General features: G+C 40.9%; 1 protein-coding gene across 10 annotated transcripts in view; it reads left to right on the top strand.

Annotated features, from left to right (window-relative positions):
• cacna1bb (calcium voltage-gated channel subunit alpha1 Bb) overlaps positions 1–13794 on the top strand; it is a 117150-nt gene that overhangs the window by 75611 nt on the left and 27745 nt on the right. For all 10 annotated transcript variants that reach the window (XM_089020167.1, XM_089020173.1, XM_089020169.1 and 7 more), the window contains 8 exons: positions 4687–4783; positions 4977–5137; positions 5955–6104; positions 6660–6861; positions 7849–8013; positions 8128–8238; positions 10715–10798; positions 12470–12586. In XM_089020167.1, coding sequence (XP_088876293.1) covers positions 4687–4783; positions 4977–5137; positions 5955–6104; positions 6660–6861; positions 7849–8013; positions 8128–8238; positions 10715–10798; positions 12470–12586 — 1087 coding nt within the window. The remainder of the gene's footprint in view (positions 1–4686; positions 4784–4976; positions 5138–5954; positions 6105–6659; positions 6862–7848; positions 8014–8127; positions 8239–10714; positions 10799–12469; positions 12587–13794) is intronic.

Raw genomic sequence — 13794 nt, 5'->3', positions numbered from 1 at the left:
GACGTAAGGGGATGTGACATCATGTAAAGGAAGGCAGGATGACGTATCAGGAAGTCCAAACCAAAACGAAATGATTCAAAAAGATGTTTAAAGATGTTCGTATAGCGAATTACCCCAACAATAATAATAATGCATTTCATTTAAGGCGCAACAGTAGAGGATGTTACGCAATCCATCTTCTATGGGGGGGGGGGGTCGTGGCTGCTGACAATCGTTGTGAGACATGTTGTGGCTCAATATGACTTCACACATAAGCATATAAGGTGCAGGGTGATCTTTTGAAGAAAATCAAGGCTTTTAGGTGCGCCTTGTACATGGGAAAATATGGTCTATTTATCTGCTGAGTTTAAAACTGACATCCTGGTTTCTTGAATTCTTTTCCACGCCCGTTTTCACGTTTCTATCGTAATATTCCTTGACAATGTTTGCCTGTGTGATCCTTTTTCTGCTTTCTGTCACTCTGCTTTTCCAACTATAAACGTTGATGCTTGTCTGTCTTTTATGTCTTGCTGATTCTGCGTATTTGTCCCCCCTTTCTTTCTCTACTCCGTCCTCGATTTCTGCCTCGGATTGCTTTCAGGAGCCTAATGGGGTAAAAAAAAAGGCCTCCACTTTGTGTCTTTCGGTCTGTGCTTGTCTGTCCTTCCGTTCACCCCACCCCCCACCACCACCACTCTCATTTGCAAAACTCAATCAGTTTATATGAATGTTTCCGTCTGACTCGGATCAGCGACGAGCAGAGATACTGGCACAAACATGCGTGCGTTGTTGTCATGAACGAGCAATTGAGCGTTTTTTTTCCTCTTATCTGATCGTGAAAATGACAAAAACCCTGGCACTGGAGTGGACACAATTTTGCACGTCTGGCAGTGAATGAGTTAAAAAAATGGTTCCTTTAAAAAAAAAATGTTAAAAATTGCCCTTCATACCAAAAATGTCCGTCTCTCTACGACGGACCAGGCACAGAATGCCCATCTCTGCTCAAATAACACATTTCAAAAGCCACCCCAAAAGATAAAACCCTAAATTAATCTAAAAATGGAAATACAATGGAAATATGTGGTCAAATTTAAAAGTTTGTCAGACTCTCCACATTTGCCTGTGATTGCATATAGTTTGCCAATTATTGTCGTACATGTCATACAAATTATTTGAAAAACTGCTTAGAAACTAAGACGTGCAGAACAGCAAGGTGTCCAAACAACAGCCCTCAGACCACTTGGGGACCGTCATTCATTTTTTAGCGGTCCATGACATGACCCAAAAATAAAATACAGTGATACCTCGGTTTATGAACCCTTTGTCTTAAGAACTTTTCGGTTAGCAATCGTTACATTTATGAAAATTTTACCTCGGCATACGAACTTTACCTTGGCATACAAACTTTTTCCTCAATGAGTGATGTGTCGCTCGCGAACGAGCCCGTTCTTCTAAGAACAAAATGGCAGCCGAATGTTTTTGTCTTCTATTCTCCGCCCCCAGTCTTCGGTTAAAGCCATGTGATTGGTCAAGAACGAAGCAGTGAGGGGGGTGGTCTAAACATTAAAGAGACAGGCAGATGACAAAGCGAGAGTCACAATATGGATAGAAAACAGTGACATTTGGATTCGTTTTAACTTTGATAGTTCAAAGGCAGAGTGTAGACTGCAAGGTTAAAATTCCATCAATCAGGCTCCACAAATAACCAGCACTAGCCATCACTTCAATTTGAAATGAAAAGTCAAGCAAGGGAACCAATGATGTTTCTAGTATGTCTGCTTACATCTGTTGCTGTTGCAATATCACAACTTCCAAGATGTACAACCCAGAGCTCCTTGAGACACTTTATCACACAGGTAAATAAAACAACTTTATTATACAGTACAGTTTATTTCTTTAATTACAATACCACAGAACATTTATTATACATGAATAATGTATATTGTGTGTAGTTTTTAAGGCTTATTTAGTAGAAAATTATGTTTTATGGGGACCTGGGAACGGATTATTCTTATTTTAATGGTTTCCAATGGGAAATAAGATTTTGGGATACACACTTCGCCTTTCACACTCTGTCTGGGAACCAACTACGTTCGTAAGCCAATGTATCACTGTACAATAAAATGTAATTGCCACAAGGTTAATTATAAAAGGTGAAAAGGGGTGGAGAGAAAAAGTGTTGGTGCCAAGACTACTCATAAATGGGTTTGTATACTGGAACACATTTCTGTATATTCGGAGACTCCAATGTAGCATTCCATGCACCCTTAAAGGCTGACGAAAAAAAATGGCGTCTCACCGGACAGTGACGTGGTCAAATCCAATTTTGTCACTCTGAGTCAACATTTCAATCCCCTCAGAAGAGAACTTCCCATCCGTTGTCCTTTTTCAACCTCTTGCATCACGTTATCACTCCTGAACCGTCGCTATCCCTTCACAAGTCGCCGCTTTTGACTGCCGCATTTCCTTTTTTCAACCATTTGCGACACGTTTGAGGTTGTGGTGTTTAATTGATGGAATGTGTTTGACTGCTTATCATTGCTTTTTCTCATCAGATCGCAACAAAGCGTGGCCAGGTGGGAACAGTCCTTATGTATTTATCGCCCGTCCACACTCCTTCCCCCTGCGTTCCTCCATGTGAAGCTCAAAATGCTTCCCTCAACCACCTCTTCAGATGTGGTTTTCTGTTTGGCCTCCATCCCAAAGTCCTTGGGATATGACCGTGTCTCCTTCCTGTCCCTTGTCCAGTAGAAATAGCTCCTGTCCCAATATTCGGATATCGAGACAAGAAGAAAATATTGGGAGCTCCTTTTTTTAGGCTTTCAGAAGGATTAATGTGCAGTTAATTGGACAAATTAGCTTGGTATTCATCAAGTCGAATCAAACCACGGCATACCACACTGACTGACTTCGGTGCCGGTCAAGTAGATCTAAGCTAGTTCCGGGACAAATTGACTCAGGAAGCCTCCTATTCAAGTCTCAACCATGTTGTTTGACTACGACCCAAACGTGTCCAAATCCTGGATGTCATTAGCAAACACTGCCCACCTTCTGAAAGCTACCAAGGGACTTTTCGTTCCATCTCTGGGGGTTAAGGTCCTTCAAGAAAAACAGCTGTCATTGTCATTTTTCTTTTCCCCGTGCTTGCATGTCCCAGTCATTGAGTAACGTGAGCATGAGCGGCGCATGTCGTTTTCTGAAAGACCCATGGTACCTTTCAACCAGGTCTTAAAACAAAGCCCCCACACTCCTTTCTGTTTAGCGTAGATCCGTTGGTAGGATTATTGTCAAGGTTCTACAGGGACGACCGAGTATTGGCTGAGGTGTTTCAATTATTGACAGTTTAATGACCAGTCTTGAATCGCAGATGGAGACTACTTTCTATAGTTCTTGTGCCATTTCGAATTTGCCTGTAGGAATGTCAGAAGACCTTATTTCCTTTGGGCTTCCTTCAAAGGATCGCCACAACGTATCAGTGTCCTCCATCTTCAGAGGTTTGATAGGCATGTTTGTTTTGGCCAAGCTTTTACATCGGATGCCCTTCCTGACACAAGCATCAAGAAGACACTGGCTTTTGTCCCCTTGTGGCTACAGAACAAGCAACTCTATGAACTTAATAAAGATGAAGATGCTCAGTAAAAGGCTCCCAAACACAAAATGGTCATCAGCACAGAAACATCCAAAAAAGCAAAACAATACTCACCATTTGATGACAATGGGAATGTCAGAAGACTATTCCAGTAAATCCCCAGATTGTTTCAATTCAACCCGCACTGTGCGACGTCAGTGTGTTGGGGAGCCACCCTCTGGATCCACGGATACACACCCCCTACTTTGTACATGAAAGGTGTAAAAGGAGGCCAGAACCTCATCGTAGTGGTTCCTGCAAAGAACCTTTTGACCTTGACAAGAGGTTTGATTCTTTGCTGGTAGACTCCTCATGTTTTGTCTTTGTTTTGAAACATTGATGTTATTGTACAGATCATGAGAGGTCACGCTACCGTCACTCATTCTTGACCGCAGAAGTGGTCAAAATCTTCGATCGTACCCAAATCGTTGATGAGCAACGTAAGCAAAGCAGCGACAGCTCATTTTCAAGACAAATTCTGCCTTACGTCATCCATCCGTCACTTGGCACTGTCACCCCCCCCCCCCCCCCCTTGCGCTAGAACACGGGTGTCCAAGTCAAGGCCCAGGGTCAAATTCTGGTCCGCCACATCATTTTATTTGGCCCGTGAAAGCAAATCTAGCATGTCAAGTTCTCTGATGCTTGTTAAAGTCCGAACCAAAGTTTCAAATGGTGTTATTTAAACAATAACAGTCTTTATTCTTGACTTCAAATTTGAAAGCTAGTTATTCATTCATTTGTTGTGCGCTCTAAATGGAATATATGGAGGGGATGATACATGCTAATGGCTTCCCCAAATTTATAACGGCCCTCGAGAGGAAACCATAACTCCAATGTGGTCCGCGGCAAAAAATGACTTTGACACTCTGCTGTGGAATAACAATGCATAACCCTCACTCAGTTGTATTTCACGACTAACCCATCACGAGCAGGTTTCTCTTCCTGCGTGGAGTATTTCTTTTGATGCACCGCCGTCTGCTACTCATAGCGGGATGGAGGCGTTGAGAGAGGTTAAAGGGCTTGAAGCGAAATGCCTTAGTCAACATTTCGCAAATTTACCGTCATCTCAATTTTCACAGAGGGACAAAAGGCAAGGACATCAACACCATCAAGTCCCTGAGGGTCCTCCGAGTCTTGCGGCCACTCAAAACCATAAAACGTCTGCCCAAACTCAAGGTACAGTCATTCCCTCCTGAGCTAATTCCAGACAAAATACATGCTAGCTCATGTAACCATTTGCTCTTTCATCGTAAATAAGCACCCACGGCAATCATGATTGTCACGTTTACAATTAGCAATGATGCTAACGGCGTATGTAGGATGGTTATATCAGTTCCCGATGTAAGCATTTACGTGGTCTGTTTTCCAGGCCGTGTTCGACTGCGTGGTGAATTCCCTGAAGAATGTTCTCAACATCCTCATCGTCTACATCCTCTTCATGTTTATCTTTGCCGTCATCGCCGTGCAGCTTTTCAAGGGCAAATTCTTCTACTGCACGGATGAGTCTAAAGGTCTGGAGAAAGACTGCAGGTACCATATTTGGAACCTTTCGCTCTTCTGTGCGCTACTTTTAACATTCACAGCCAGACGCTGTGCAAAAATGTGTCTACTCCAGTGCCAGGGTTTTTGTCATTGTCACACAAATTCCAGGACCCACAGAATATTAACTTTTAGGACGACATAAACATTCAATACAGCGGTACATCTCTAAGACTCTCTTCTTTCATTAGAAAAAGAGTTAATTCCTAATTTATATGGGTCTGGAGTTATCAGAGCTTGAAATGGGGTCGATTGGTCGGCGCTAAAATGAACAAAAGACAAATGCTGACCCTCGTGGAAGGGAAAAAAGATGGCCAGAGGTATGACCATGGCTTTATCGGCACCGCCCGCAAGAAAAATAACAATCAGAACAAATCCGGGAATGGTGCTCAACGTCACACTTTTCCATTCCCGAATAAATTTGGCAATGGCAGTGAACGACTTTTAATAAATAACTAGTTTGCAAATCTAAGGTAAAAATAATGACTGTCATTGTGGCTTATATACGACAATTTGAAATTCTGGTTGGGACTTTAGCAAGCATCATGAAATTTCACAAGTTCGATTTGCTTTTGCGGGCCGAATAAAATAATGTGGCGGACCACATTTGGCCCCCGTGCCTTGACTTTAACACCTGTGAAGTAAGGGATTAGCCAGCTGGCTGTATAGAAACAGGGTTAGCTAGCTAGCTCGATCGCTAACTTGTTCGCTAGCTAGCTCGAGAATGGCAGCGAATTAGTTAAACACAGCCAAGGAAAGGTGTCAACATCGTTTATTTTTATATATTTTTTCTTCCCATTTGTCAAAGGGGTCAATTCTTGGATTACGACAAAGTGGAACGCGGCCGTGATGTGGAAGCTCAGCCGAGAGAATGGAAGAAATACGAATTCCACTACGATAACGTTCTCTGGGCCTTCTTGACGCTGTTCACCGTCTCCACCGGGGAAGGTTGGCCTCTGTGAGTTTCACGCCCGCGTCGCCGTTTACGCTCAAGAATCAAAGTAGAAATCGACAATCCGAACATTGAAAAACCGATTGTGACACGTGGTTAAAAATGGCAAAGTCGGCTGTATTTCTTGATTTCAACGCTCGCTGTGTAAATAAATGTCTTCTGTCCATCGAGCAGTCCGTGGCGAAATGAATTCATTTGTCATAATCATCACCGCGGCCAAAAAACACCTCGGGCTGTGAGGCCTTTTGTTGATTTTAGTTCCATGCCGGAGAAGTCATTCGTTTAGCTAATTACGCTTGTCAGCCAAAGTCGCGCTTTCCTTGATAGGCGCCGGCAGCTTCAGACCGGGAAACAAAACAAACACTTTGTTTCAGAGAATACGTTTTTTTTCTTTGTTTGTTAATTTGAAGTTGATGCTAACTAGCCGTGCTAGCTAACCACGAGTAACATTGTCACTCAGCGCAGCTCACTTGAACTCGGACTGATGCGCTTTGAGCAAAGTTGAACAAAGATCTTCTTTTCTAAGCAGCTAATGTCCCCCTTTGCGTTACGGCCTTGCAGGGTACTAAAGCACTCGGTGGACGCCACCTACGAGGACCAAGGCCCCAGTCCGGGTTTCCGCATGGAGACGTCCATCTTCTACGTGGTCTATTTTGTGGTCTTCCCTTTCTTCTTCGTCAACATATTTGTGGCTTTGATCATCATCACTTTTCAAGAGCAAGGAGACAAAGCCATGTCTGAGTGTAGCCTGGAAAAAAATGAGGTACGGGAGTGATCGGCTGCATGCGATTAGGATTAGGATTAGCCTCGCAGTGGAGAAATTGACATTTCACACCAGCAAAGTTCAAGAAGGAATAAAGGAAAAGAAGAGGTAGAAAAAAAATACAGGATAAAGGCAGCCACTCTCGCGGCGTCATCTTGAAGTCAAAACAACAAAAAATGAAATGACATAACACAATCTTAAACACTTTCTACACTCTCTTTCTGTTGCATGAAGCGGTTCTAGATGAAAGAGGAGAGGTTCAAAGCCTCCTTTTCACCAGTGGATCAGCGATGTCATGGTGAAATGTGCACGTCTGCTACAAGCTAAATAATAATAATAATAATAATAATAATAATAATAATAATAATAATAATAATAATAATAATAATAATAATAATAATAATAATTCATTTATAAGCGCCTTTCAAAACTCTCAAGTTCACTTTGCAGTCACAGGATGAAGTTTTTCTGTGGGTGTGCAGCAGCAGCCACATGCGCCAGCGTTCACTCAACCCGGAAGTCAATAGACAGAAAGACAGAAAGCTAGCTAGCCAGCTAGTAGATAGCTAATAGATAGCCAACAACCCGGAATAACTCAAACAGAGAGAAAAGCTAGCTAATAATAATAATAATAATAATAATAATAATAATAATAATAATAATAATAATAATAATAATACATTTCATTTATAAGCGCCTTTGAAAACTCCCAAGGTCACTTTAGAGCCTCAGTTGTTCTGCGGGTGAGCAGCGGCAGCCACACAAGCCAGTGTTCAGTCAACCTATAAGTCACTCAAATAGATAGAAAGCTAGCAAAAAACTGTCATGGGCATTTGACTGTCCAGCGATGACAGTCAAATGGCACTGACATTCCTCCCAATCAAAAACGGTGCTGGCATGTTTGTTTTTTTCGTTGTGTTCATTCTGGTGAGAGTTGAACTGCTTTGGAATTTGACGGGCTTTCTGTGGTGTCTCCTTGTCCAACAGAGAGCTTGCATCGACTTTGCCATCAACGCCAAGCCGCTAACTCGTTACATGCCCGAAAACAAGCAATCCTTCCAGTATAAGATGTGGAAATTTGTGGTGTCTCCTCCATTCGAATACGCCATCATGACTTTAATCGCCCTCAACACGGTGGTGCTGATGATGAAGGTGAGTGACAGCTCGCGTTCCTCACAAAGAACAAACGGAAGACGAAGGCTGACGGCCAAACGATTCCATTTGCTGAAAATTGGTTTGATGAAGCGAAACTTTGTGTGTGATCAGTTTTATGGCGCGCCCGATCTGTACGAATCCATGCTGAAATATTTGAACATCGTCTTCACCGCCCTCTTCACTCTTGAGTGCATCCTGAAGATTATTGCCTTTGGTCCACTGGTGAGAACAAAATACCCACCGGGTATTGTTTTCTTTTTTAATCCTCTTTTTTTTCATCAATATTGAATGAACGCTAAAATGGTCAGACTGAGAGCTTACACAGACGGGTCAGACTCGATGCTTCACAATTGTCCAAAGTGCCACACTTTTATCTACTTTTATCCATGCGTTATTTCAATGTGTTGGGGTTTTGTTTTTTCTCGCAGGAGTTTCCGGGGCAGCTCCACAAAATACAATACAATACATCCATATTGATTGATGTAGCGCTTTAACAACAGCTGAAGATGTAGCAAAGCGCTAACATGGACAATCGATGAAAAGGTTTCTTCAGCCGTCGTCTGTACTTCTTTGAAGGTGTCGGACGCTTCTTATCCTACAGGCTTCGTCAGCAAGAAAAGTCTTACTGGTAGTTTAGGCCCTATATATATCTCCCTACTGTCCAGACATGGCGGTGCCGGACTCTGCTATGATAGGTCCCTGCTCTCAGCAGACAAGGGTAGGTGTACAGTGCTTCTCAACACATCGGATTATGAAGACAAAATAAATCGGTTACTCATTACCACTTATGAGCAACTAAAAAGGGACCCTTCCAATAGATACAAGAAAGAACTGATAGACTATCTCCAAAAGTTAGAGAAAGGTAAAGATATAGACAAACGGATATATTTTAGATTATACCTTGGAAAGGCCACGCCATGTATCTATGGCCTACCAAAAATACATAAAGAAGGGTTCCCCTTCAGACCCATTGTTTGTAGCATTGACTACTCTACATACAAAGGAGCCAAATATTTAAAAACTATCTTAGCTCCGTTGGTTGGTAACACAGAATATCACGTAGAGAACACCACAGGGTTTGTAGAGAGGATCAAAGACCTCATATTGGAACCTGAGGAAACATTGGCATCTTACGATGTGACTTCTCTCTTTACATCTGTCCCAACCCCAGCAGCAGTCTCAGTGGTGAGGACGAGACTGCTGGCGGACGTTTCTCTGCATGAAAGAACCAAACTTAAACCGGATCACATCTGCCAATTATTGGAAATCTGCCTTAATATTACGTATTTTCAATTTAGGGAGAATTTTATGAACAAATTCATGGTTGTGCTATGGGCTCACCAGTTTCACCCATAGTGGCTAATTTGTACATGGAAGAGATGGAGAAACAGGCCCTCACATCCTTCCCGGGGACAAAATCTAGACACTGGTTTAGATATGTGGACGATACTTTTGTCATAATTAAAAAACAAGAAATTCAATCCTTCACAGATCACCTCAACTCGGTAGATATCAACATTAAATTTACTCGTGAGGACATTAAAGAGAACGAACTAGCCTTTTTGGATTGTAAAGTAATTATAAATGAGGACAGAGCGCTAAAAACAGAAGACTTTAGGAAGGCTACGCACACTGACCAATACTTACTTTTTGATTCTAACCACCCTTTACAACACAAACTAGGAGTTATCAGAACCCTCCAGCATAGGGCTAAACTAATACCAACTAGCACTGAAGGTAGAGAAAAGGAGTCAAAATATATCAGGAGAGCACTCTGTAACTGTGGGTACCCTCAGTGGTCATTCAACAAATGTCAGAAAGAAAGAATAGGGAATGAAACCAAAAATTTTCAAGATACAAAAAGGAGAGGAGTAGCAGTACATTGCAGGAGTTTCTGAAAAACTACAAAGAGTCCTTTGGTAACACAAAATTCCTACTTATTTCAAACCGATAAACACTTTAAGGCAGACATTAGTGCATCCAAAAGATAGGCTACCAAATGAAAAACAAAGTAATGTAGTTTATTCAATATATTGTAAGAATGAAAATTGTAAAGAGCAGTACATTGGGGAGACTCAACAAATTCTCAAAAAAAGACTTTATCAACATCGCAGGGATAATACTAGTGGGCCTCAATCGGCAGTACATATGCACCTAAAATCAGTGGAGCGACAGGGAGTAGTCCTCTGCTCCCCCCAACCTGAGAGCAGGGACCTATCATAGCAGAGTCCGGCACCGCTATGTCTGGACAGTAGGGATATATAAATAGGGCCTAAACTACCAGAAAGACTTTAGTTTGCTGACGAAGTTTCTTAGATAAGAAGCGAAACGTCCGACACCTTCAAAGAAGTACAGATGACGGCTGAAGAAACCTTTTCATCGATTGTCCATGTTAGCGCTTTGCTACATCTTCAGCTGTTGTTAAAGCGCTACATCAATCAATATGGATGTATTGTATTTTGTGCAGCTGCCCCCAACAACAACAGTGACAATGACAAGAACCCTGGCACCGGATTAGACATATTTCGGCACATTGTCTGGCAGTCAATGAGTTAATCTATTAATCTACTAATCTATTAATGTATTTATTTATGCATGTATTTATTTATTTATAGATTAAATGGTTTTCCTGTTTACTTATTTACCCGTTGATTTTTTTTGTAGCTGCTCACAATTGTTCTTTTTTTTTTTTTTCAAGAATTACCTGAAGGCAGCGTGGAACGTGTTTGACTTTGTGACCGTGCTGGGAAGCATCACAGACATCCTGGTGACAGAGATTAAGGTAAGGAACCCCCCACCCCGCGCGCCTCATCGAGCGCGCCGTCGAGATCGCCAATCCCATCGGCGGCAACGTGAATTTATGCTGGCCAGTGTATCCATTGCACCAAAAATCTCCATCGTAATGCAAATGTAAGCACGTTTAAAAGCACATGACAATGAAATATTTAGCAAACGGCACGATTAATGGCGATTGCGGCGCGGTTCGAGGCGTGAAATGGAAGTTTCTCTCTTTGTTTGCCTTTCTCATCATGTGATTGTGACTGTTTTCTCCGACGTGGCGTTGGCTGTTTCTCTTGTCACTTTCCTCTCCATCATCTGCTCTGCCTTTGCTGGCGCCTGTGCCTTCACTCTGCCCCTCTTCCCCCCCGTCGTGTCGCAACTGACACAGACGGTAAGTGGCTTTTCTTGTCGGCTGCTGATTCTTTCACGTTTTGCTGTCTTTTTTCCGTCACGATGGTTTGTTTTCTCTTGCTTGGAAATGTTGTTTTTTGCAATGTGAGACGTTGCCGAGACTTGAGAAAAATGACGACCTCGTCGTCGTCAAACCCCATTGGATGAATGCGATCAATTCAGTGAGAAGACTGAAAAAATAATATTTGTCTGATTGTGTTTAGGCCGTAGTTTCTATTTCTGCTTTACTCTTGACTCGGGGATGATTTTCATCCGGGAAAATCATATCATGCAATGTTATTATAACGATGGTTGTTGGAAAATCCCCAGTTGAATGAATATTGTATGATATGTCGGGGTTTCCAGTGCGGCGGTAAACTAAGCAGTGAAGACTTGATACCCGTTAGATTTTATTTTAACTCATCTAATGATAGCCATTTTTCTCCAAGCCCATTTATTTATTTATTTATTTGCATGTTTATTTATTTATTTGCTTATTTATTTACATGTTTATTTATTTGGATGCTTATTTATTTATTGTTTATTTCTTTGCTTGGTTATTTTGTTGCTTGTTTATTTGTTTATTCATTTATTTGCATATTTATTTATTTATTCATATAATTGCATGATTATTTATTTATTTATTGTTTATTTCTTTGCTGGGTTATTATGTTGCTTGTTTATTTATTTATTTATTATTTGTTTACTTACTTGCTTGGTACTTTATTTATTAATTTATTAGGTTATGCATTTATGTATGTATTTATTTATTTACTTGCATTTTTATTTATTTAGTTGTTTATTTATTCATTATTTATTTATTATTTATTTATTGGTTATTTCTTTGCTTTTTGTTAATTTATTTCTGTATGTATTTAGTTAATCAGTTAGTTAGTTAGTTTTGTGATTATTTTTTTTCCTTACATCGGCTTTTGTATCAGGTTGATTTATTATTGGGAAAAGCATTCCAAATCCTTGATACTTAATACGTTTTTTTTTTTTTTTTTAGAATTTTATACTTTGGCACAAATAATGTTGTTCTTGCAAACATAAACATTTTTAGCATTGGATAAATTAAAAAAATCCCTCCATGTTACTACAGGACTAATAATGGTCTCAACAGGGTTTGAGTCATTGCCACGTTGACGCTGAATCTATGACTGTCCCTCTGATTGGCTCATTGGCTTGAAGGTTACCCGCATTTAAGCGGTGAAACGAAAGCCATTTGTGGTGGGATGGTTTATCGCTAAACGTGGTCCTCGTTTCCATTGATCACCTCCAGGACAAGATGATTAACCTGAGCTTCCTGAGGCTGTTCAGAGCCGCCCGGCTCATCAAGCTGCTTCGGCAGGGCTACACCATTCGCATTTTGCTCTGGACCTTCGTGCAGTCCTTCAAGGTGAACAAGCCAAAACCTGCACGCTCATTTTTTAGAATGCCGTTACTGTCTCGAGAATGCACAACGCTCAAGATAAGAAAGCGACTCCATTACTTTGCAATCTACCCACTGTGGGATATTTTTTTCCCCACAAATCAAGAGACTAAAAAAACGAAAAAGGTCGTTGATGCGCCTTGCTCGCTCGGTTTAAGCTAAAAAGTCGCAAATTTGCCCTGTCAAGGCCTCACACTTGGTATTTTCTCCTCATGCTGCTTTTCCTATTTTTAATAAAAGCAGACTTTTCGTCAGTTCCGAGAGCTTTTACCAAAATCAACAGTCACTGCGGCCGTTAGAAGATGGCTGTTTCACTCATTCACTGGCAGACGATGTGCAAAAATGTGTCCACTCCAGTGCCAGGGTTTTTGTCATTGTCACTTAAATTCCAGGATCCACAGAATATTGACTTTTAGGATTACATAAACATTCAACAGCGTTAGAAATCTTAGGCTCTCTTCTTTCATCAGAAAAAAAGAGCTAATTCCTATAATATTGATAGAGATTAGACAGAATAGTATCATATTCAAAAGTTTCATGTTATATGCTGAGTGAACAGGTGTGACTTGAGTACACAATGAAAGCACAGAAACCTGGGATCAATCTGAATTGAACAGACATAGCCTGTTAACCTGTCATCTTCATCTAGGGGATCTAGCCTTGGACATAATTTAGTACTTGGTTAACTTCTTCCTTAGACAGAATTTAGGACTTGAACCTCCCTCACAGGAAGAGCTCATTAGCGGGGTTACAAATCTATCGGTGCAGGGAAAGACAACCAATGAAAATGTCTATGCTCTATTGTTTATAGCTCTTAGTGCTTGGTATTCAAATCAAGAAAAAAATATTTTTTACAAATGTATTACTTCAATTTGCATTTACTCTCTATGAATAGCTTGGCAGAGGACTGCAGAATTTGGGGGTCTGTCTTGAATGGCTCCGTCCCCTGCCGGCAGTAAAAGACAATCTTCCTGTGTTCGAGCCTTTGTCCAGTGTCCGATCGAACATCTCTGACAAATATATAATAATAATAATAATAATAATAATAATAATAATAATACATTTTATTTTATATGGGTCTGGAGTTATATGAGCTTCAAATGAGGGAGACTGTCCAAAATATAATGCAATACATACATATTGGTTTATATAGCGCTTTCACAACAGAAAAAAAT

This window comes from Hippocampus bargibanti, linkage group LG18 (assembly GCF_051943395.1).
Source record: "Hippocampus bargibanti isolate YZ-2025 linkage group LG18, ASM5194339v1, whole genome shotgun sequence".
NCBI classification, from domain to species: domain Eukaryota; kingdom Metazoa; phylum Chordata; class Actinopteri; order Syngnathiformes; family Syngnathidae; genus Hippocampus; species Hippocampus bargibanti.
The sequence above is the reverse complement of the archived record's forward strand: the minus strand, read 5'-3'. Positions and strand labels throughout refer to the sequence as shown.